We start from the raw sequence: 23,867 nt of genomic DNA, 5'->3' as shown, positions 1-23,867 counted from the left end.
ATTTAAATTAAGCAATAAAGACATCCATTTTCCCATTTTTAAAACTTCATTTTTATACAAAACTTTCAAGTGAAGTTTTCTAATTATAATGGAATAGTTATATATTTTTAGATAAAACTCAGTGAAGAGTTACAGGGAAGGGCTTTGCTTGCCCTGTTCTGTTCCACTCCTGGCCTTTCTCATAGAGTTCTCACTACACATATGGCCCAAAGTGAAGCCAGTCCTGCCCACAATGCCCTGTTCAGGCGCCTGTGTGTGTCTATTTATTTGTGTCTGCATGTTTCCAGCAGTGCCTCTGAACTGTGTGATTTCATGATTACCTTTTTCAAGTTTTTTTGATAGCCACCTCCCAGCTGGGACACAGGTCAGGCAGGCCATGCCCTGATTGACAGTTGGGAGAATGAAGGCATGGATAAGGCAATGGACTTGTTCAGGGTCACACAGCATGTCAGGGACAGATTAGAGCCCTGAGTCTTCAGGATCCAGCCCATTACTAAGGGCTCAGGGCGTTTCCCACCACTCCAAAGCTTACCATTATTGGTTTCCTGGCCAGCTCCAAGCTTCAGGGCAGTCTGCTTCAGGCACTGAGGGCAAGAACCTGGGGCCCAGAGGCTTTTTCAGCCACATTTGAAAAGCGGCTCTGACAAGCTGTCAGAGTAACCCCTCCACCCTGGAGAACACCCCCACTGTGTTCTTGGCTACAGAAAGCAGTTGCTGGGAGGGAAGTTCAACTCAGGAGAGTTATTCCCACTCAGATCTTGGCAGAACTTTTAGAAAATATCCTTTTTCTTATTTGTGTGCCTTATCCTCTCTGGCATTTTTGCTGTGTTCCTCATCACACTAATGTTGACTCTGAAAACCATTCCCATGAAGATAACAACAGCAACACCACCAGCTTACCTGCTGAGACTTTATGAGTCAGGAGCTGTTCTCAGTACTTTTCAGGTATGAACTTGCTTCATCCTCACTAGCCTCCTGTGTGATGCTATTGTACCCATCTTTGTTAGAGACAAGGAAGCTGAAGCTCGCAGAGGTGGTTGTCCATGATCAAACTGATAGCCAGCTGAGCAGTGATTCAGGCTCAGTCTGACTTCAGAGCCACATTCTGAACCATGCAGGGTAAACTCTGTTTCACGAGCTTCCAGCACTTAGCGATGCTAAGCACTGAACCTAGCCACGGACACACCCAGGATGAAGAGGGCAGGAAGAGACAGGAAGGTCCAGGGCTCTGCTACCGCCTTTCTCTGGGGGTAGAAGGGTTCAGATCATGGGCCTCCCCCTCTGGGTCTCGGGTTCCTCGTCTGTAACGTGATGCCCACTGACACTCTGTTGTCTGAGAAACAAGTAGGAAGTGTTTGGAGCAGCTCCTGGCACAAAGTAAATGCTCGGTAAATGTTAGCCAGTATTATTCATGTTATTGTTTTCTTCATGGGGATGGTTTCCAGAATCAACACCAATATCATAGGAAAATATTCTTGACTACACCAGCTCTTTCCCAGGTGGTCTGGAACCTGTTAAAATATTTCCTCTGAGCAGGTGTTCACACTGCAGCTCTGTTAGGGATGGCCAGGTCCTCTAAAGAACCTTCCTGAGGGTCTTTCATCTTGGGCCAGGGTAGTTGACCAAACCCTGCCATGGTTGGAATTTGGAGGAGGAAAGTAGGTTACATTTAATCAACACCCCCTACCAAAGGGCCAGCCTCAACTCACCACACCTTCCCAGAGGGAATCTCCTGCACAGGCTGGGGCTGCAAACAGATGACCAGACTCAATCTGGGCAATGGAACTGGATCTCTTTGGAGCCCTTAAAAATTCTAAGAGTTGTCCAAGATGAGTGGAGGGACTGAGATGGAGGGGACATTCCCTTGCCCTTTTCTAGCCAATCATGATACTCATCTGTCCATCATACTCTCTCCTCCAAACCCACAACCCAACACACTACTCTTGGTCCTCCTCCAACACAGCCACTCCTGCATTTCTAACTAAACGTCGCCAAATCCAAGTGAGAGATCCCGGATGCTGTACTGCACTGAAGGGGGTCTTCGTGACTCTCTGTGTGTTCTGGCCAATGGCCTTGATGGCATGTGGCGCCCCAGAAAGGGGCCAGGTGTCCCCACTTCATTCCCTGGATGGGTCAGTGATTCACTGAGGATTGCAGACAGATCACTTTTTCCCCATGGACTCGATAATCTCATGTGCTGGGGATACTCTTCCTGCCAGGCAAAAACAGTGTTTTCAAAGTGTATTTCTTTATTGTAAAATAAAACATACTGGTTGTAAAATGCAGAAAATCTAGAAATGTACACAAGAGAAAATAACTATCGACCATAATCCTCCCTCTCAAACATTCAGAGATAACTATAATATTTTGATGTATTTCTTCTAGCATTTTTTCCCATGACTGTATATTTTCAAGAAAATGTATAGCACATATTTATCAAAAATGTTAACAGAGTTGTCACACAGGAAGGAAAAGAAGTAGTGTCATTTGGCCTGGAGTTTATACTTGGCAGCTCCCACAGCTGCTGCTGAGGTCACAGCTCCATGACTCTACCAATTTGTCTCTCTTAGAGTGGAATCAGGTGTCATAATTGCCAAATGTTGCGGGATTGATTGACCTACCTACAGCGCTAATTTGGCCATCCAGCCAATGAAATAACTGGCTACAGCCCAAGAAGGGGGTTGGTTAGAACAGTGCTTCTCCAAATTTGAGGTGCACAGGAGTCACTAAGGGAGCCTCTTAAAAATACAGATTCTGATTCAGTGGGTTGGGGCAAGGCCTGAGATTCCACGCATTTTACAGATTCATAGGTGATGAGGCTGCAGCTGGTCCCTGGACCACATTTTGAGTGGCAAAGAGTTAGAGGATTGAGCCCACTCCCATTTTGTTCAGCAGATAAGTTTAGAAGTCCTCCAGTGTGCTGACTGAGTAGGAGCTTGGGGCGGATGGGAAGAGAAAAGGATGATTAGAGGATGAGTTGATACCATTAGACCCAACCCTGTGGGCCAACCTTTTGCTCAGCAACTGGCCTTAGTAGTGATTTCCCAGTTGCAGCCTAATCCACAGGGGTCTTTGTTCTGACTCTTAACCTTAACCCCACCAGCTTCCTCAGGAGTGGCCTCTGGCTGAGTACACTGCCCTGATGAGTTTACAATCATGGAAATCCTCAGCTCTCCTTCCTCCCTTAGGGGTTTTAATTGCCACATCAATTGTCCACTGGCCTGTCTTGCTCTTTTGCCTGCCTCCTCTCCCTTTATTGAATCAGCCAGAAAGAAAAGGGGTTTCCACTCCCAGCTCACCCTGGATTCTATGCGAAGCTGAAACAAGAATGGGATTCCAGAGACAGAGAATGCTGATGGCTTTCTTCAATCCTGTCCGGCCGAAAGGCATAGGCAGAGCTATCACATATGCAGCCTCCAACAGGCATTTCCAGACAGCCAGCCAGGGACTTGCTGTCAGTTTCAGCCATACTCTGATGAGCTAGCTCCAAGTTAGGTATGAATGGCAATTAATAACACTACCATCACTTTACATTTGCACCTCTCTAGCTGTTTACAAAGTGTTTCCACACTGTCTCCCCTACTTTATCCTCAAACCAGCTCAGTAAAATAGACACTAATATTGCCCCGTTTTACAGATAAGGAACCTGAGGCTCTAAGGAAGAAGTGACTTACGTAAGGTCACAAAGCAGAAAGTGGTGAGGCTAGAACTAGAGCCCATATGTCCAGATTCCAGTGCTGTTGTGGTACCAATACCCATGATCCAGGCTCGGTTCTCTCCCTCTGCCTCCTGAAAGGGTAAGGAGGGAGTGACGTACTGTGCGTATCCCACCTCAGGCCGGCCTCCTACTTCCTCCAGGAATCCTTCTCCCACTGGAAGCTTCCATCGTGGGCCTTGGGGTATTTTGTTTGTTCATTTGTTTTTGCTTATTCGTTTGTTTGTTTTAGATGGAGTTTTGCTCTTGTTCCCTAGGCTGGAGTGCAGTGGTGCAATCTCGGCTCAATGCAACTTCCACCTCCTGGGTTCAAGTGATTCTCCTGCCTCAGCCTCCTAAGTAGCTGGAATTACAGGCGCCCACCACCATGCCCGGCTAATTTCTGTATTTTTAGTCAAGATAGGGTTTCCCCATGTTGGCCAGGCTGTTCTTGAACTCCTGACCTCAGGTTATCCACCCGCCTCAGCCTCCCAAAGTGCTGGGATTACAGGTGTGAGCCACAAGGCCCTGTCGGGCCTTGGTTTTTGAAACTCACTTGTGAAGGACACTCCATGAGAAGGTCACTTCCACCAGTTGGTTTCTGCAAAAGAAGTAGATGTGGGATCCCTTCAGGGGGGAATAAAAAATAAAACAGAAAGTTCTTCTTAGCTTTGGGATTTTTAATCAGAGAAACATGTGGGGCTTGGGGGGAAATGATTTCTTCAGGGGGGTATAAACGGGAAGAGATGCTCAAAGTCAGTGACAGCCTGCTTTAATTTATAATTCTGCCTCTGTGTGAAATGTACAGAGAATCGGGGGGAAATGAGTAATAATTCACTAAGGTGCTGTCACAGCCAGGAAGCGTTAGGGCCTTCTTTGTCAGCCTGCTGCTGCCAAGAAGGCTGAGACAGAGGAAGGACATGCAGTGCTGTGGTTCTCAGCAAGAGAGCTTCTTTCCTCCCACGTGGAGACACAGGCTTCTCCGCAGCTAGGCTGGGAGGTGTTGGGGGCCATCAGAATCGCCTGGAATAGCCCACTAGCTCCTCAGGGCTGAGCGCCTTTCCTGGAGCCATGCTCAGAGTGAGCTGGAGAAAGTGAGCTTGCTCTTTCACCCTCTTATCCTTTCCTCTTCCTTCTGTGGGCAGTTGGGAAATACACAGTCTAGAAAGCTGACTGTGGCCTCTTCAGTGGGACCTGAGATCAGTCTGATGTACAGAAAAAGATGACCTGCCCTTTGTGTTGAGCCCACAGATGATATAAAGAGGCCCCAATGACGGGGATTGTTTGATCAGGCAGGATAGGCTAGATTATGCTGCAGTAATAAACCCCATATTTCAGTGGCTTGGGATAACATTTACAGTACCCATCCATTAAGGGTGGGAGTGGGAGGGGCCTCTGCTCCACAGGATCACTCAAGGACCCAGGCTGGCAGAGGCTCTTCCATCAATATAGTGTCACCCTTAGGAACAAGAACTCTCATTGGTTGTTTCAGCAAAGGAACAGAGAGACCAGAGATTTACACGAGGGCTTTTCGCAGCCTTAATTCAGAGAAGACACATCACTTCCACTCACGTTTCATTGGCCAGAGCACATGAGATGTCTTCACTTAACTGCAAGAGGGTTGGGAGATAAAGGAAAGCAAATGGAAAGTTTTGAGCAGTATGTGTCTCTGCAGACAGGTAATTTGATGGACCCACACAAACCCCCAGCCAACACTACCACAACCACCACCACACTCTGGACATTGTGTCAACCATTAGAAATGTAGTGAGCTACACAGTGACTTCTCCTGGGGTCACACTCATGGTGGATCAGTATAAAGAGTGCAGAATTTAGAAGCAGAAGACCTGGGTTCAAGTCCTAGCTGGGTTACCTGCTAGCTGTGTGACCTTGGTCAGGTTGCTTCACATTTCTGAGCCTCTGCTTTGTCAGATATGCAACTGGACTCACGATACCCATGCTGAGGAGTTATTTTTCCTATTTTGCTTTCTGAAGATAAGAAAACTGTAAACCAGCACAGGCATCAGTTAGGGCTTGGGGGTTTTTCAGTGTCATTAGTCATCCAGCGTTCTGGCTGGGGAGCTGTATTACTAATGAAGATAATTTGGTCATGCCTGGCTAATTTGACTTGGTGTTGGCATATTTTGCCTTTAGCGGTCCTGGAAATGACTGTGCCTCTCTGCTCTCTCCATAGGGAAACTCCCTGTGGGTTTTTACTGCAACTTCGAAGATGGCTTCTGTGGCTGGACCCAAGGCACACTCTCACCTCACACTCCTCAGTGGCAGGTCAGCACTCTAAAGGATGCCCGGTTCCAGGACCACCAAGGTACTACCTCTCTCCTGCCTTCTCCCTGGCACCCATCTTCATGCCCCACATAGACAGATGGGAGACTCAGGACTGGGCTTCACCCCACCTGCAGGGCAAGCTCGGGTGTCTGACCAAAGCTTGCGTAGAGCGCTCACACACAATTCCCTCTTCATACCTTGGGCTTTCGAATGATTAAATCTGGCCAGGATAGATGTCACCTTTGGTTACTTAAAATGAGAACCATGAGGAGGGACTAACAAAAAGATAATAGCAACAATGATAATAATCCTTTCCATCAAGAAGTGTGTGTTGAGGGCCTCCTATGTGTCAGCCACATAATTCATTGAGAGGTAGGGAAAGCCATAGCCCTCTTTATGACTGGGGAGACTGAGGCACAGCGAGGCCTTGTGTCATTTGCCCCGGGGTTGTGCCCAGGGAACCTCACCCTACACCTGGTCCATGGCCCATTCCCTGCAGCACAGCCTCTACAACCATCCCCCCACCTCACCCCTGATTTAAGCTAGTAATGCCTGTCCTCCCCTCTCCGGGGCCCATCCTCCCCACAAACCCTGCATGTCTGGCAGAGAGCAAAGGGCCTCCACACAGCCAAGAGATAGCCAGCTGCTCCTGGGTAAGCTGACTCTAGACTCAGAGACACCAGGCTGGGCAAGGTGTGGAATCACAGAGGGTCTATGAGGCCAGCATAGCGCCCAATGTTAGGCTGCTGGAGAGGCCAGGCTAGCCAGCTTTGGGGGCTGTCCCTAGTGGTGGGGCCTGGGCCCCAACTCTCTGCAGCATAGGGGCTGATGGGGTGGGAAGGTCTCTCTCCTTCTTCTGTCCTCTTCATTTGCCTTCTTTCTGTGGAACTAGAGACCCTCCAATGCTTATTTGTTGAACAAAGTAAGAGTTGGCTCAGCCCTCACCATGGAGCAGTGTTATTCTTAGCATTCTGTCTGTAAAAGACGCAGAGGAGAGAAATGGAGTTCCAAGCTGGATGTGCCCTTAATGTCTCTGTTCCCAGTTTGATAATTTCCACTATAGCACCCATAGCAAATAAACATCCAGCCCTGCGGAATACCTCCAGTGACAGGGCTCCCACTGCCTCCAAGAGCAGCCCCTGCTATTGTTCTCAATCACAGATTAGCTTTCCTTACCTAGAGGCAAGCTCCACCTCTCCTTGACTTCTACTCATTTGTTATGACTTTTGCCCCTGGAGCCTCACAGAACTGAACTACTCCCTCTCCCACCAAGGCAGCCCTTCAGAAATCTGAAGGCAACAGTTGTGACCCACCTACCTGCATGAGGGCTTTTCTGTTCCCAGTCACACAATGCCAGCTCCTTGAATCTCCCTCATGCTTGCTGAGATCTCTCGGTTACTCTGCCCTTGACCCACCTGAACATGTTACTTAATAACAGCCTTTACTGAGAAAGGCAGAAAGGTAGAAAGGAAAGACTAAAGTAATGCTTGGGGTTCTGAGGCCCCCTAAAGTGTTGTGACCTCACAAAGGCATTCATGCCACAGCACTGACCACCTACAAAATGCTCTGCAGACCCCGGAAGTTTGCAGATGCTTCTTCCCACCACCACGTGGGGTTGGGAACCCCTGTTCTCCCAGATTTTCAGGCAGAGCCATGCTTAGAAAATACAAGAAGTGAGTCTTCATGGGCAGGGGCACAGGATGACCTGGGTTCTAGACAGGGGAGAAGAGACTGAAGGTCGTAGAAACCACTGGAAGGGCACACATGACTGAAAATGGGGAGGGTGGAGCTGGGGAGGCTAGTGTGCTTCAGGCTATTCCTGGGCCATGGGCTGAAGCTGGTGACCTTGGAAGATCAGGGATGTGGTAGCCCAGATGATGGTGCTGGGACCTCATGGGCAGTTTAGAATGAAATTGTTGACAGGTGGGCTTTCTTCTCCATTGTAGGCCAAAAACCTGTTTCCTCAAAGATATCCCTAGGCTAGATAAGAACTGTGCACAGTCCAATAACCCTGCACCCCTGATCCCCTAGTTCCTGATAATGGTGTGCTTGTGATTCTTTTCCTCTCTCCTAGACCATGCTCTATTGCTCAGTACCACTGATGTCCCCACTTCGGAAAGTGCTACAGTGACCAGTGCTACGTTTCCCGCACCGATCAAGAGCTCTCCATGTGAGGCAAGTCTCAGTGTTTCTCTAGTTCTCTAATTTCTCCCCACACCTCTTGTCACTTCCAGAACCCAGATTAAGAAAGTAGCCTAGCTGGCTGGGCTGGTCGTTCTCCTGGGGAGAGAAGAATAGGGCCATCTCTGCCATCTTCGAGGCAGAACATGTCTATCAACATGGTAAAGCCCTGTCTACAGAGAATCATGCCTTAAACAGCCATCCCCAGCTGCACTGAACTATTTGCAGTAGAACCATGATTTAATCAATCCCAGAAGAGGTTTTCTGCGGCATAACAAGAGAGAGTGACAAGGATTACAAGACTTTCCACAGAATCCTTTTTAAAAGATTGAGCTCTTATAATACATTATAAATACTATACATCCTCAAAATTTGATTGACATAAATTTCACTAAGACATCAATGGCATTCAGTGAGGTACCTCCAAAGCCACTCTCTGAAATGGTTCCTGACGCTGTTTTCTCATTGGTTTGTGGGTGGAGGGACTGGTGCCATGTTCCTCAGCATATTCTTTAGGGGCCAAGAAATGTACTTAAGACCCCAACATGGCACAGTGATTAAGCTCATGGACTCTAAAATCAACTTTCTGAGTCCAAGTCAGGTTCCACCACCGACTGATTGTACAGTTTGTTTGGGCAGTTAATTAACCTCTTGGGGCTTTAGTTTCCTCACTGGGAATGTGAACACACATAATGCCTACCCCGAAGAGGGAAGATTAAATAGATAATGTCCAAAGGGCTTGGAAGAGCATCGGGCACAAAGTAAGCACTGCAGTCTTTAGCCCACAGGGTGCCTGGCACCCTGTGTAAACATTCAGAAGGACGCTGGGGGAAGAGGAAGAGAACTTGAGCCAGAAATCAGACTCTAAGCTCCAGGAGAGCAGGCCATGTCTTGTGCTTCGTTGTACTCCCTCACTGCACCTGCATCAACATCTTGCATGTAGTAGAAAACCTACATGTAGTTTAGATTTGGCCAGTCATCTCATTCTGGACACTCACAGGAGAAATTCCTGTCTGGCTCAGTTTCAGGAATAGCTATGCACCCTCTGAGCAATTTGTTTCCTGTCAAGTTGTGGACATTGTGAAACTGACCAGATTCACTTCTCCTTCTGTGGCTCATAGAAATCCCAGGGAGGTGGTTCTGTGACCAGCAGAGGGACAGACAACAGGGTTGCCCCTGCTGAGGGATGCAGGCAGATTCAAGCCCCTTGAGTTTCTCATAAAATAAAAACTCACAGACAGAAAACAAACAAGAATGGAAAAGATGTAGAAATGATTTTTTAATACGAGGAGTGGTTAAATTAAAACCAAGGCTCCACTTGGCAAGCAAATGGGACTTCGTGATATGCAATTTGTAGCAGCTTACTCCTGGTTTGATTTTATAACTCGACGTTCACCACTTCCTTCTCACCCTGTTCTAGGCTATGCTATCCTACTAGATTTTATGTATCTCTGTGAACCACCTTAAATCCTTTTTGGAAGAATTCTGAGCACAAATAAATAGATTCATTATATTAAATTGTATTTGAGAAACCATGCTATATCATGCAGATGGTGGAATTAACACAGTCATCGCTGATATTTCTCAGGTGTCTGAGAGCAGTTACCTAGAAAGGAAGGCTTTTTAAGAGAACATATAAATGACGACAGATGGTTGACCCACCGGAGAGGACAGGAGGATCCTTAAGAGCATTTGGTCTTTAAGTTTACTCTTCGCTGGATTTAATATGAGCCAAATTTCAGAAAAAGAAATGTCAGGGTACAAATGATATTATTCTAATACTTCATCATTTCTCTAATAACCTTTGAGTTGATCAATAGCTTAAACAGGTGTTTTGTTTTACTGGCCTGTTTTATTTTTCCTGCAGTCTAATTTGCTCTGGGCTGTTTCTGCTATTTCCTGCCCTTTTCCAGAACTTGGCTCAGCAGGCATAATGAAGGGAAGGGAAATAAGTCCATTCCACACTCACATTATTTATATTTATATATATTCATATGATTTCACATTCAGGTTTTCAGACCATTTGTCTAATGTTGATGGGTCTTTGAATTCCCAGTGTTGGGAGAAATGTTTTTATCAGGAAAATAAATAACCAAAATAGAAATATGCATTTCTAGATTTGTAAGCCCTACCATTTATTTTATGTGACTCCTAAATGCAGAATGCAGGAAGTTGATTTCCTCCTCCCAGGCAGGCTAAACCCCAGTGGCAGAAAAAAATGGATATTGCATTTCTCTGGGAGACTATGTGAGATTCACTCAGGGCTTTCAAACCCCACCAGCCCTATGGGGGCCTCTGTTGCCTATGGGGCCCAAGTGCAGAAAGGTGGACACTAGACAGAGCTTTGGGGACAGGTCTCTGATGAGCATCAGGCCTACAGGGACTGGCGACAGGTCCAGCTGAGTTCTGGGGTTGATGCCTACCACGAAGGACCTTCTCCAAACCCAGCTCAGTTCTGGTCTCCCGGAAGTTAAAGTAATTGTAGACTACCTCAAGAAACACCACCCTCATCAGTGGATTCCCAGAGAAGAACTGGTGTCATCTTCAAGAATTTCCTGCAACATCTAGAAGTGAGTTAACCAGTAGTTCTATGTTTTACCAATCACATTCACCTGGAAAATGTAACAGATGCCCCACCCTGGACCCTGGACCTACTGAATGACAACGCTAAGTGTGGGGCCCAGAGCTCTGCGTTTTTAAACCCCATCCTCAGTGATTTGGAGGCACGCTGAGACTTCAGAGCTATTGGCCATAGGTGTGCTTGCCAGTTGTGACTGAAATTCATTCTGAGCCCATGCAGAGAGTTTTCCTCACGTGCCTGTGGCCCCAGAAAGCGTGATGTCACTTGTCTTTTAGAAAGATGAGTCAGAAAAGGAATGAGAAATGATGGAGGCAGGGGCGAAGAGAAGCGGGTGGGAGAGCATAAGAAACCAGATCAAGGGTCCCCCACGATGGAGGCATAGCCACAGTGTGCCTTTGTGCCAGTCCAACTTCCAGGGCATTCCAGAAGCCTGGCCCACTCCCACCTCCTCCCTCCAGGTTCCTGCAGCCTGCTCTTGCTGACTACCGCCGCCTCCTATCTCTCTGCACAGTTACACATGGGGCATGAATATTTAAAGACCTCTGCCTCACCCAGCCACAAACAAGAGAGAACGTTGTGGTTTTGGTTTTCTTTTTGTGTTCCTCCTCTCTGCCACAAGCTCTTCTCTGCAGGAAACTGGGGAGCCACTTACAATATATTCTGATTTTATTTTTATTTTTATTTTTCTGAGCTCCAGTTCAAATAATTAAAGTTGCCACCGGGGAGGGAAAGCTTGCAGTGGCTTTCATGTGCTCACTTGCTGTCAGACCTGCTCGAATCCGCCTCGGCTTTGAGACACCCACGGATGTGTCTGGCATTGCAGCCACTGGTAATAAAGAGCACGGCAGAGTGGCGGCTGACACCACCCCAGCCCCCTGCCTTTCACACACCCGAGCAGCCTGAATGTCTCAACAAGCCCCGTGTGGTTTGAAATTCTATTTTATTTGAATAGCCTGCCTGTGACTGGAATAATTTAAACCATGTTCTCAGGCCAGAACAAGGCCTACAGGGAGAAAAAGTGGACTTTCCTCATTTTCTTTCCCCTCCAAGGCATGAAAGCAGTTTTTCTTGTGTGAGCTGCCAAAGTGCAATTTGATCCAAAAATGAGATGGGATCCCCCCAGTTTGTGGTGATCAGTTCCTCAAAGATGGTTTTCCGGCCTGGCCAGTGCTGCAGTTGCCTCTCCCCTCTTCTCGCACGTACATATATACACGCAAACACACACACATGTACACACATGCGTGCACACACCCATTGGGATCTTGGGACACAGCTGAACCTTTCCACCCCTGACGTCACCTCTAGCAATAAAAAGAATCAGGTTGGATTAGCTGTGGAGAACCGCTGTGATCTAGGCAGAAAGTGACCAGCAGGCCCCTTACACGTCTACATGGGCCTGGAGAAAAGGGGACCCATCCTTTTGTCATTAAAACCAGCAAATGTAGCCCAGAGGGATGTGAGGGAGAAGACGCCATGGCCCCTGGAGTTGCCCTTGGCCATCCGTCCCCGAAGCCCTTCTCAAAGGGAGGGAATTTTTCTGTAAATTGCTATCTGGTTGATTTTGTAAGACATTTCAGGGTGCTCGTGATCATCCCTGGAAACAGGCTCATCCTTCCCTCCAGCCTCTCAGCGTGACACAGAAGCAGGGAAGCTGAGAGGCAGGTGTTGACTGGGCTTATTGAAGCTTGCCCCTGACCTCGGCGGCAGGCAAATAGGATTCTCAAGATGGGAAAAAGAGAGGAACTTTTCTGACTGCTGTGTGTTTAAAGTTTATTAAACTCAGTGGCAAATTCTTCTGTGGAAAGTCAAGAAAAGGAGGATAAGAGTAAGAAAACTTAGTATCAGATGGCATGAGGTCGAGGAAAAACAAAAGCAGAAGGGGGCCTTCCTTTATCAGCCCCCACCAAACTCTCGACGGGGCAGGAGCCAAGGAGGATGAGCAGAACTATTGAATTCAGCTCGTTTTCCAGAGCAGATCCTACGCATCAGGGGCTGCCCGTCCAGATCGTGAAATTTACCCCAAGACCCACAGCTAATAGACAAGAGCACACCCAGATCTTACGATTCTGAGCTTCATGCTCTTCCTGTCACACTGCCCTGCTGCGGACAGATGGAACCTTTTCAGCTTGGGGAGAGTTGAGGAGAGCCTCAAAAGCATCAGAACTGGCATTTCTCTCCCCTAACTCAGAGCCTCACTACCACGTCTCTGCAGGCAGGTAGGGAATCCCACCCCATTGTGTAACCAAAGAGCTCTCCACTTCATCTCTCCACAGGCTGGGAGTAGTCACTGGGTCTAACTCCTGAGCCACCAAGGGGACACTGCCACTCACCTACAGGACTCAAATGGAGTTTGTTCATTGGGTGGGTCCCGTTCTCAGCCCCATGTGATCCAACTTACTTTAGCAAATCAGGAAGCAGAAGCCGTTCCGGGAGGCCTCATGGGCTGGATGGCAAATAAAGTTGTTATTTTCTGGAGCCAGTTTACCTTCTGCATAGAACGGATGACCATCTAGGGAGAAGAATGTTGCACCCTTCCCCTCTCCGGGCTGGCTGGTGAAAGAACAAGCAAGTCCCTATCACAGCCCACCTGGGACCAGCCTCTCCCTGCCCGTGCTTGGCCAAGCAATGCTGTACTTTGTGGTGTTTGCAAAACCCTTTTTGTAAATAGTAGGGGACCAGTACCAAGCTAGAGGGGATTCCAGGGTAATGTTATCTCTACCTCCCTCACTAAGCCCAAGTGCCTTTGGTCAGGCATTTGGAGACCAAGATACTCATCAGGCAGAGTTCCTGTGGATGTCCAGCCCCCATCTCATCTGATGCTGTGACATCTCTGCAGTGACAGAATGTGCCTGAAGTGGGAGAAAGCAAGTCCAGCTCTAGGTGTCAGTGCTTGCCTAAATTAAGAGCAGATCCAGCTAGTCTTGCCGGGGATTGTTTTCACACATGCTGTTCTCTGCACACTCCTATTCCTGCACTGGGGACCACGGTCAGGACCCCAAGCTAGCATACAATCCCTCTAAATTATCCACTGTCTGCCCAGAAGGACATAATGCTGGGCCCAGCAGAAAGCAGAGGGCTCCTCGGGCTCCCACAGAGTAATGCTGACACCTACAGCAAGTCGGAGCAGGGTGGTGGCTCCAGATAGAGCTGCCTCCCTCCTGCCCCACAGCCCAACAGCCACGCCATCTCCTGTGACCAGAAGAATCCAGCTGGCCATGTGGGGCTGAGTGCAAAAGGAGCATCGCAAGGCAGTGCAGTGCAGTGGGAAGGACGGGGCTTGAAGTCCCTTAGCCCTTGGTGGAAGCCCTCCACTTTCTAACGTGGAGATCTTGAGCACAGCGACCCACTCTTCTCAGCTTCAGTATCCTCTGCAGGGCTGTTAGGAGAAACCAGTGAGAGGAGATATGAAAAATGCCCAGCCTGAATCTGGATACAATTAGGTGCTTAAAAATGGAGCATGTGGTTTCTGCTACTCTGTTGCAGCCATTACTATTATTATCTTCCTCTCTGACTTCAGTGATGATTCTGAGACCAAGGCTGGAAGCTGCCTTCTCCAAGGAGCCTGAATCTGGAGGGTTTGGCCTCTGCCCTGCCCTGGGTAGCCTGGCAATAGTGGGGAGAGGGGTGTTGCCCAGTTCAGTGGCTGGGGTCAGGGGAAGTTTATGCTTTAACAGCAGCAAAGGGGCCTCTGCTGCCCCTGTCCACCATCTCCACCAGCTCCTCTCCCCAGCCAGCAGGGGCATGGGAGCTCCCTCCTCCAATCTGCCAAAAGTCCCTTTGTTCCACTGCCGCCTCAGCAGACACCTGCACGGAACAATAACCCCATACCTTGATATAGTCCCAACATGTTTACAGAGGGGCCTTTCCCCACATCGCCCCCATCCCCCAGGGATGATATTGTCACCCTTTTACAAATGGGGAGAGAAGACTCAGGAAAGGAGCCTAGACTACACTCAGCTGGCCAGCATGGCCCACAGTGTCTGTCCTCCAGATGCGAGAGTATCTCTGCTTTCCCCAGGGGAGCTCCTGGGAGTGGGACATCTGCCGTCAACAAGGTCACCCAAGGCAGGGAGGAAGTCTGGTGATATGGCCCAGAGCAGAACATCACAAGTCTGACTTTTCTTTTACAAACCCCTTTTTTAACTTAAAAATAAATGTCAATTCTGTATTTTAATTCCTTAACATGCCTATTTGTTTGGACACAAAAACATGCCTCATGTTTTACTATTGAGTGGCTAATGCACCTATTTGCCTTGTGGCTTTGGGTACCCCTAGGAAGAGCCAAGCGGCATATGTGCCCCCACTCTAAGAAGCCCAGAGGAAGAGCTCTCAACCTCGCTGCCTTTTTCGGAAGCCCCAAAGCCTCCCCACTTTAATGATCTCACTCCATTTCCTAGGTCGCAATTAGGCTCATAGATGGTGCATTTTGAAGAGCACCTGCTCTGCCTTGGTGGGCTCTGAAGTCAGCTTCAACTATGGTTGCCCCTCATCTACCCCATGAGTCACCCTGACCCTGGTGCTGAAACCTTAAGAGGGCTGAGCCCTGGCAGCCACTAACACTGCCGGTGATGGAGACAGTAACCTCAGAAAGCCTTTAGCTGGGGTCTAGGCATACGCAACTTTGTATTAGAAGGCAAAGGCCTCCAATACAAAGGAGGAAGGTGCAGTGGTTCTCGAGGCATTTTCCAAAGGGCTTTTTCCAAAGGCTCTCTGTATGAGTAAGAGATTTGGGCTCCACTTCCAGTCTCTAACGACAACCATCCAGACACCTGTAATGAGAATCCCCTGTGTGTCAAAGCTTACAGAGCCTCTCCACCTCCCACGGCTACCCTGTGAGTGGATAAAATCTTCCCTGTTCTTCTGATGAGCCCCTGAGCCATGGCAACAAGGCACTTGACTGGCTGGATGCACACACGGACCCTGAGCGGGAGGGATGAGCGAGGCGGGGCACTGAGGGTCCACAGTCAGGTGGTGAACCAGCAAGTATTGATTTCAAACCTGCTGTGTGGCCAGCCATGCGGGGAGACAGCCCACAGGATTGTGGGATCTCTTTGGGGTGTTTATTCTACAGAAAAATTAAGAACACTTACATTCAGTGTGAAAACTTCTGGTCTTCAGGTCACTTACAAATCACTTGGCTGTATTATGCTAAAAAGCAAGCCATTATTCTTAATGAGGGCCCTCAAACACTCTAGCTCTTTGCACCCTAGTTGAAATAAGCCTTCACTTAGTCCAGAGCTGGAAAAACAGACCCTTAGTATCACTAAAGCCAACTAAGGATATAGTTTTCAAATACTGATTCCCTAGTATAAGGCTGGCTCTGTGCTAAGCATTTCACCTACATTATCTTATTATTAAAAAAAAAATTGTTACCCCCATTTATTGATACAGCAGCTGGAGCTTAAAGAGTTTAAGTGACTTGCCCAAGGTCACCCTGCTAGAGGCAGAGTCATGATTCAAACCAGGTCTGCCCAACTCCCCCCTGTAAATACCGGATTTGACTTAGATGGCCTGAGTTTAGATCCCAGCTCTGCCCCACTTAGGAGCCATATGACCTCAAGCAAGTAACTTCCTTTAATTTGAGAGAAAAAAAAAAAAAAGAAAGAAAAACAAAAACCTGTTTTAGCTGCTGCATGAGGTTGTTACCAGGATCAGAGGAAAATGTGAAAAGCCTGTGTCTTTTCTGCAAAGCTTGATGAATGGCAGCAATTATTATTATGATGATCCCTCATCTTACGTTACTCAGGCATGAGGAAGTTGCTGCTGCATAAATTCAGCCACTGCTTGGGTTCTGATTTCTCCTCTCAGTCAATCAGCAACACGTGGGCAGCTCGGGAGCATTATTTCACACAGTGCCCACATTAGCACCAGCAGGACGTGCCCAATAAACCCACTTCGTTGATAATTAATTAATTGTGCAGCCCCACCCCCACCCCCTGCGGTTGCAAGCATAACCCTCATTCAGGATGAGAGCGAACAAGAAGTCTCCTCGATGAGCTTCGAGGATCCAACAAATGACACCTTCCTGAGCTTTCTGAGCCAAAGTCATTCTTACCCCAGCACCTAGAGCTAGGAAGCCACTGCAGCCCAGCATTCTATCACCACTGCCTGTTAAGTGGTCCACTCGGCCAGAGCACTTGCTAATGGCTACAGTAATCAACAGCAATTGTAACTGCAGTCAGACATAGTTAATTTAATACCTTTGAGCCATTCACAACTAATACCTCTCCCATTGCATGATGAAGCTGAGGTCTAGGAAGAATCGCTGTCTCGGCCCCGGGGTGTGAACAGGGCCTTCCTTGCCACTTAGCACAGACTTGGGTCCCATTCAAAAGCTGTATGTTAATCACAGACCTCTCTGGCTCCCACTAGTGGTCACTGCAACACATTCATGCCGCCCATGTACTGGGGGAACACCCGATTAAGAGCACACACTCTCTCCAGCTGTCAGGGAAAAATACTCCCCAGAGGGCTCTGGGTCCCCCGCAGATGTTCCTGTGCCCCACATCTACTTTTTCCAGTGGTGTCCATGAAGGCTGTGGGAGTTTCATTGCCTAGAATCATCCTGTTCCCCAGCAGTCAGATTACAAAACTACTCCTCAGTGTCATCTCCATCACACACAGAGAAACTGAGGCACAGAGGAGGCTGTTTGCCCAGGATCACACCATGGCAGTGTAACCGAAGAAAATACCGTCTTTTTCTTCCCATAAGCCTGGAAAGATAATTCTCTAGGGAACCCAGAAGATTATAAAACAACAACAGCAACAAAAACTAGACAGAAATTTTAACACAGCATTTTCACCCTGTCCTATTGTTTTTTTGTGAACTGTTTATCTCTAACAAAGTGCCCCCTGCCTGTGCTTTCCAATGCAGGAGGAAGGAACTAACATTTATCAAATGTCTTCGCTAAGCTGGGCACCGGTCTCATATAATCTTATTAAAGCCCCATAATAAATATCTAAGCAGGGTACTGTTGACCCCGCTTTACAGAAGAAGATGCTGAAGCTCTGAGATATTACATGATACATAAAAAATAGACCATTCTTTCTGATACCGAAGCTTGTGTTCTGTTCACAGCACTGTCCCACCTCATTCCGCAGAAGCTCCCTCCCTCCCTTGGTCTCTCTCACAAAGCCTAGAGTACAGGCACAGTAACTTGATTCCCTCTGAAGTGGGTAAAAACATAGTACTAGCTTTTACTATTTCCCAACATGAGAATCGTCTCTTACCACCTGTTTAATATAGCATTTATTGTTTTCTCTGATTATAAAAGAACTTTATGTTCATTGTAGAACATTAGGAAAATGCAGGAAAGTATGAAGAAGAAAATTGAAATTGCCCAAAATCTTACCCCCCAAAGATATTGGTACATTTCCTTCCAGACAGATAGATTTAGATTTGAGCTTTGCTATAGAGAAAGGGTTTATATAATATAAATATAAACATCCTGTGTCTTATTGTCTTATTTCTTTATCTAACATTACATTTTCCCATGTCAATATTAGTCTTCATAAACATTCTTTTAAAAGCTGCATACTCTAAATTAATTTCATTATTTTTGTTCTAGTTATCAAAAGTCAGATATTCATTGTAAAAAAAAGTTGGAAAAGAAAGAAAAGACCACAGGAAAAAAAAAAAGAAAAGAAAAAAAATAATTTGTAATTTTATAACCTCACCAGCCAGGGATCCCAAGGTGGTTATTTTTATATGTAGCCTTCATGTTTTTAGAAAGAGGGCATATGGATGTCCCCTGGTGTTCCCTGGCTTCCTCATGATCCTTCAGAAAGGAGACAGTAAGTGGTATTTTCAGGCAGGATCCTGATCTTTTAAGTATCCCGCAAGACCAGGAATCCAGCATTTCTTAATTGCAAGCATTTGCCAGAAACATGTTTTATATGCTTGTTATCAAAAATCTGCATCTGGCCAGCTTCTTGCTGTGTTGGGTTGATATGTCATTAGGCTATTTATAGCTAGAGAGTTGGTGTTTCTTTTTTCAAGGTGAATTAGAAGATGGTGAACAAAAACACTGGATTTTGCAGTGAGTCAGTATTCTCAGCTAAAGTTAAGAAGATACCACATTGAAACCAGGGAAGTCAAAATTACCAGTTCACACTAAGAATTACAACCCTCTGGCACCCTATACTGAGGGAGAGCCTTAACCCCCATGCAGAGGTTGCTTAGATGTTCCTGATGACACCAATCCCAGTCATTCAACAGAGACTGGATGGGGAATACCCAGGGAGTACCCCCACCATGCAAACTCATCTTTGAGCATCTCTGTTAAAAATGTATTTCCTTCTCTTGGAGTGAAATACACACTACAGCATCTAGCCTTAGTTTTGTCTCTACTATTGGAATTCATGCAGGTCTTCAGAAATTTGAAGAAAGATAGCACCTCCCCCCTCAGAGCACTTCCTACATTTGGAGATGTTGCATGCAGAATAGATATTATTTGATGTCATTGAGTCTCTTTTGAACACTGCAGGCTAAATATCATTACAGTATTTTCTATGGGTTGAAGCGATTGTCCTGAAGCTGCCATGAGGTATGCATAGCAAACACGGGGCAGATTCAAGACATAAAATTGCAATAATTACCTCTGGAGGAGGAATGGGCCATGAGAGAAATAATAGCATTAGGCCTAGCCACAATGCCGTTCCTGCTTTACATACAGGACTTTAATTAATAAAATGACAAACACTGGTGTTACATAATTGGAAAGTCTATCAGTCCCTTCCGAGAGGCAGGAAAAAATGGCCCTTGTGAAAGTGCTGGCTGGAACCAGAAGATATAATTGCTGGTGGCGTGCTCCTGGTGTTGTCTCTACTCACTTGTCTCATTTGCTGTCTGCATATAAAAGAGTTTATTAGTCAAACACTGCCATTTATAACCTATATCTACTAGGATGTGTCTGGAAGGATCAAAAATTTTATTGTTACTGGCACCAGCAAGCGTTATTTCCCATAAATATAATTTAGAATTTGTATCAGATTTCCCATATTTGTGTGAATACACACACACACACGACTGTTAATCGTCTGGCAGGGACAATGGTTGTAAATGCATTAAAATTCACTAGCTCCCTAATTTCTCCAACACGAAAGTATTTCTAGGATAAGATCTTGTTAAAATATAAATTCTGATTCAGAAGAGCTGGGGCAGGCCCTGAGACCCTGAATTTCTAATAAGCTCCCAGGTAGCACCCACATTGCTGTTCCACAGACTACATGTTGAGCAACGAAGATCTGGAAAATCTTTGCAATATGCCCCCAAAGCTTTAAGGAGTACCATAATATATTATGTGGGCATTGCACTCCATGTACGGTAGAAAGAACATACAACATAGTGTGGACTCCAGGTCTGCAGCCTGTGGGCTTAATGCCCAGGGGTGACTGACTTAACCTCTCTAGCCTTCAATTCTGCATCTGAAAAATGGGTGGAATAATAATATCTACATGAAGAGATGTTGACAGTATACAATGAGATAAGCCTACGTGCAAGTGCCTAGTTCAGCTTCCGGGCATTCAGTAAAGAGTCAATTAACAAACGATTTCATATCCTGTAGGCCAGGGGTCCCCAACCCCCAGGCCACGGACCGGTACTGCTGCCCAGCAGGAGGTAAGCGGCAGGCAAGTGAGCGAAACGTCATCTGTATTTACAGCCACTCCCCATCCCTCACATTACTGCCTGAGCTCTGCCTCCTGTTAGATCAGTGGCGGCACTAGATTCTCATAGGAGTGAGAGCCCTATTGTGAACCGCGTATGCACGCAAGGAATCTAGGTTGCGTGCTCCTTATGAGAATCTAATGCCTGATGATCTGTTGCTGTCTCCCATCACCCCCAGATGGGACTGTCTAGCTGCAGGAAATAAGCTCAGGGCTCCCACTGATCTGTCATTATGGTGAGTTGTATAATTATTCCATTATATATTACAATGTAATAATAATAGAAATAAAGTGCACGATAAATGTAATGCGCTTGAATCATCCTGAAACTACCCCCCAATCCCCAAGCCCTGGTCTGTGGAAAAATTGTCTTCCACGAAACCGGTCTCTGGTGTCAAAAAGGTTGAGGACCTCTGCTATAGGCCACCCAGATAGAAACAGATCTTAAGATGGAATTCTAAGAGTGTTTTTGGACCGGAAACTTGACTGCCAAGATCAAGCTGGGTCTACTTGACATGGGTATTTACATAAAATGATATCAAGGGACCTCTCTAACCAAGGACTATATAAGGGAAATGAAAGTCTTTGAGAGGGACTCGAGCCTGCAGTCTGCTCTAGGAACCACATACAGTGAGTGCTGTCTAATGTATGTGATCAACAAGGAATACTCAGTAAGAACTGATACCAGGCCTCTGAGTCTTCTAATTAAGAAACTGGTAAAAACCTTATCTTGCAGGTCCAAGAGGGTAGTTCTAGCCCCATATACATCCTCAGGTCATTCCTGCTCAAAGGGGTGTCTCTCTCTCTCTCTCTCTCTCTCTCTCTCTCTCTCTCTCTCTCTCTCTCTCTCTCTCTCTCTCTCTCTCCCCCTCTCCCTCCCCTCCCTCTCCCTCCCTCTCTCCCTCTCTCTCTCTCCCTCTCCTTTCTCTCCCTGTCTCCCTCTCTCTGTCTCTCTCTATCTCTCTCTCTCTCTCTCAGTTATTCCAGTCTTTTTCTGGAGGTGATGTAACAGCCCCAAGAAGGCCCTTAGCTGAAAGCAGCAGACTCCCCGCTGCAGGAAAATCCCTGCCTCTATACCTTGGTGATGGTGGGCACATTTTAAGCCATTTGTAAGTTATTAAGAGTTGCCTCTTACTCAAAGTCCAAGATGAAAATGGACCCCTCACTGAGAGGGCCAGGCCCTTCCTGCACTAAGTAGCTCAGCTCCCCAGAGGTCTCTACCCAGGCTGCACTTTAGAATCACGTAGAGAAATTTTAAAATCTGCTGATGCCCAGGACCTACACACATCTACTTAAATCAGAGTCTCTGGAGTGGGGCCCAGACATTGGTAGTCTGGAAAGCTGATTCTAATTTGCACCCCAGGTTGAAAACCACTGGTTTCACCATGCCATTCACAGTATCACAGGAGCTCTACTTCCACGTTCTTCATCTCATACTTCATAACCCCCTTTTAAGGCAGGCAGGGAAGGTGTGGTGGTTATTATCACAAGTTTGTCTATAACAAAATACAGGTTCAGAGGAGGAGAAGTGGTTGGCTTAAGGTCACACAGTTAATCCTACATTGGCCTTGAAGCACAGACTCCAAGTTATGCCACAGTCAGCAGGCAAGGAAAGAGGATGGCTGGACAAGCCACTGAAGAATGAATGTTGACGCAAAGGGCAGGTGGTTCCAGTGCATTCTGGAAAGGTTGTGGGATGAGTCACAGGAGCACAGGGACAGGGATTTGGTATCAGTCCAAAGATTCTGCATTTCTTTTTTCTTTTCTTTTCTTTCTTTTTTTTTTTTTTTTTTTTTTTTTCTGAGACAGAGTCTCGCTCTATCGCCCAGGCTGGAGTGCAGTGGCACCATCTCAGCTCACTGCAACCTCTGCCTCCCAGGTTCAAGTGATTTCCTGCCTCAGCCTCCTGAGTAGCTGGGACTACAGGCACCCACCACTACCATGCCTGGCTAATTTTTGTATTTTTAGTAGAGACGGGGTTTCACCATAGCGGCCAGGCTGGTCTCAAACTCCTGACCTTGTGACCCGCCCACCTCAGCCTCCCAAAGTGCTGGGATTAGAGGTGTGAGCCACCTGTGCCCGGCCAGATTCTGCATTTCTAACAAGTTCCCAGGCTAACACTGATTTTACCAGACAAGATTACCAGTCTGAGGACCACACTCTAAGCAGGAAACCACTGACTGGTTCTTAGAGGTATAATGTGAAAGAAACTAGGATTATAACTACAGGTGAGAAGTAGGCCAAGGGAAAGACATAGGCTCTGGACTGCTTGTATCTTTTTTTCCTAGATTCAGGGGATACACATGCAGGTTTGTTACATTATGCAATAGTATAATGCTGGGGTTTGGGCATCTGTTGGACCCGTCACCCAAATAGTGAGTTTACTACCCAGTAGGTAGTTTTTCAGTCCTTTCCCCCTTCTTCTCTCCCACATTTTGGAGTCCCCAGTATCTATTGTTTTCATCTTTAAGTCCATGTGGACTCATTGTTTAGTCCCCACTCATAAGTGAGCACAGTACTGGTATTTGATTTTCTGTTTCTAATTAACTCAAGATAATGGCCTCCAGCCACATCCACATTGCTGCAAAGAACATGACTTCATTCTTTGTTATGGCTCTGTAGTACTCCATGGTATGTAGGCACCACATTTTCTTTATCCGATGCACCACTGAGGGACACTTAGGTTGATTCTATGACTTTGCTATTGTGAATAGTGCTGAAGTAAACATGTGACTGCAGGTGTCTTTATGGTAAAGTGATTTATTTTCCTTTGGGTAGATACCCAGTGGTGAGATTTCTGAGTTGAATGGTAGTTCTGTTTTAGTTCTTTGAGAAATCTCCATACTGTTTTCCACAGCAACTGAACTAATTTACATTCCAACCAACGGTGTATAAGCACATTCCCTTTTCTATGCATCTTCACCGAGATCTTTTTTTTTTTTTTTACCTTTTAATAATAGGCATTCTGACTGGTGTGAGATGGTATCTCATTGGTTTTCATTTGCATTTCTCTGAGGTTATTGTCGTTGAGCAGTTTTTCGTATGTGTATTGGCTGCTTGCATGTCTTCTTTTGAGAAGTGTCTATTTAATGAAGTTATTTGGTTTTTTTTTTTTTTTTCTTGATTTGTTTAAGTTCCTTACAAGTTCTGGATATTAATCCCCTCTTGGATGCTTAGTTTGCAAATATTTCCTCCCATTCTGTAGGCTATCTGTTTGCTCTGTTTATAGTTTCTTTTGTTGTGCAGAAGCTCTTTAGTTAGGTCCCAATTGTCAATTTTTATTTTTGTTGCATTTGCTTTTGTGGTCTTAGTCATAAATTCTTTGCCTAGGCCAATGTCCAAAAGGGTTATTCCTAGGTTTTCTTCTAGGATTTTTATAGTTTGAGATCTTACCTTTAAATCCTTAATACATCTTGAGTTAACTTTTGTATATGGTGAGAGATGGGACCCAGTTTCATT

At 46.4% G+C, this 23,867-nt stretch overlaps 1 protein-coding gene across 1 annotated transcript in view; it reads left to right on the top strand.

Moving 5' to 3' along the window:
• The window catches only part of ALK (ALK receptor tyrosine kinase), a 767,947-nt gene that overhangs the window by 624,760 nt on the left and 119,320 nt on the right, over positions 1-23,867 (top strand). The window contains exons 7-8 of the mRNA XM_030921204.1: positions 5,889-6,020; positions 8,055-8,155. Of these exons, the coding sequence (XP_030777064.1) occupies positions 5,889-6,020; positions 8,055-8,155 (233 nt within the window). The remainder of the gene's footprint in view (positions 1-5,888; positions 6,021-8,054; positions 8,156-23,867) is intronic.

This window comes from Rhinopithecus roxellana, chromosome 17, assembly GCF_007565055.1.
Source record: "Rhinopithecus roxellana isolate Shanxi Qingling chromosome 17, ASM756505v1, whole genome shotgun sequence".
In the NCBI taxonomy this organism is placed as follows: domain Eukaryota; kingdom Metazoa; phylum Chordata; class Mammalia; order Primates; family Cercopithecidae; genus Rhinopithecus; species Rhinopithecus roxellana.
Note: the sequence above shows the minus strand (reverse complement) of the source record. Positions and strands in the feature narration are given on the sequence as shown.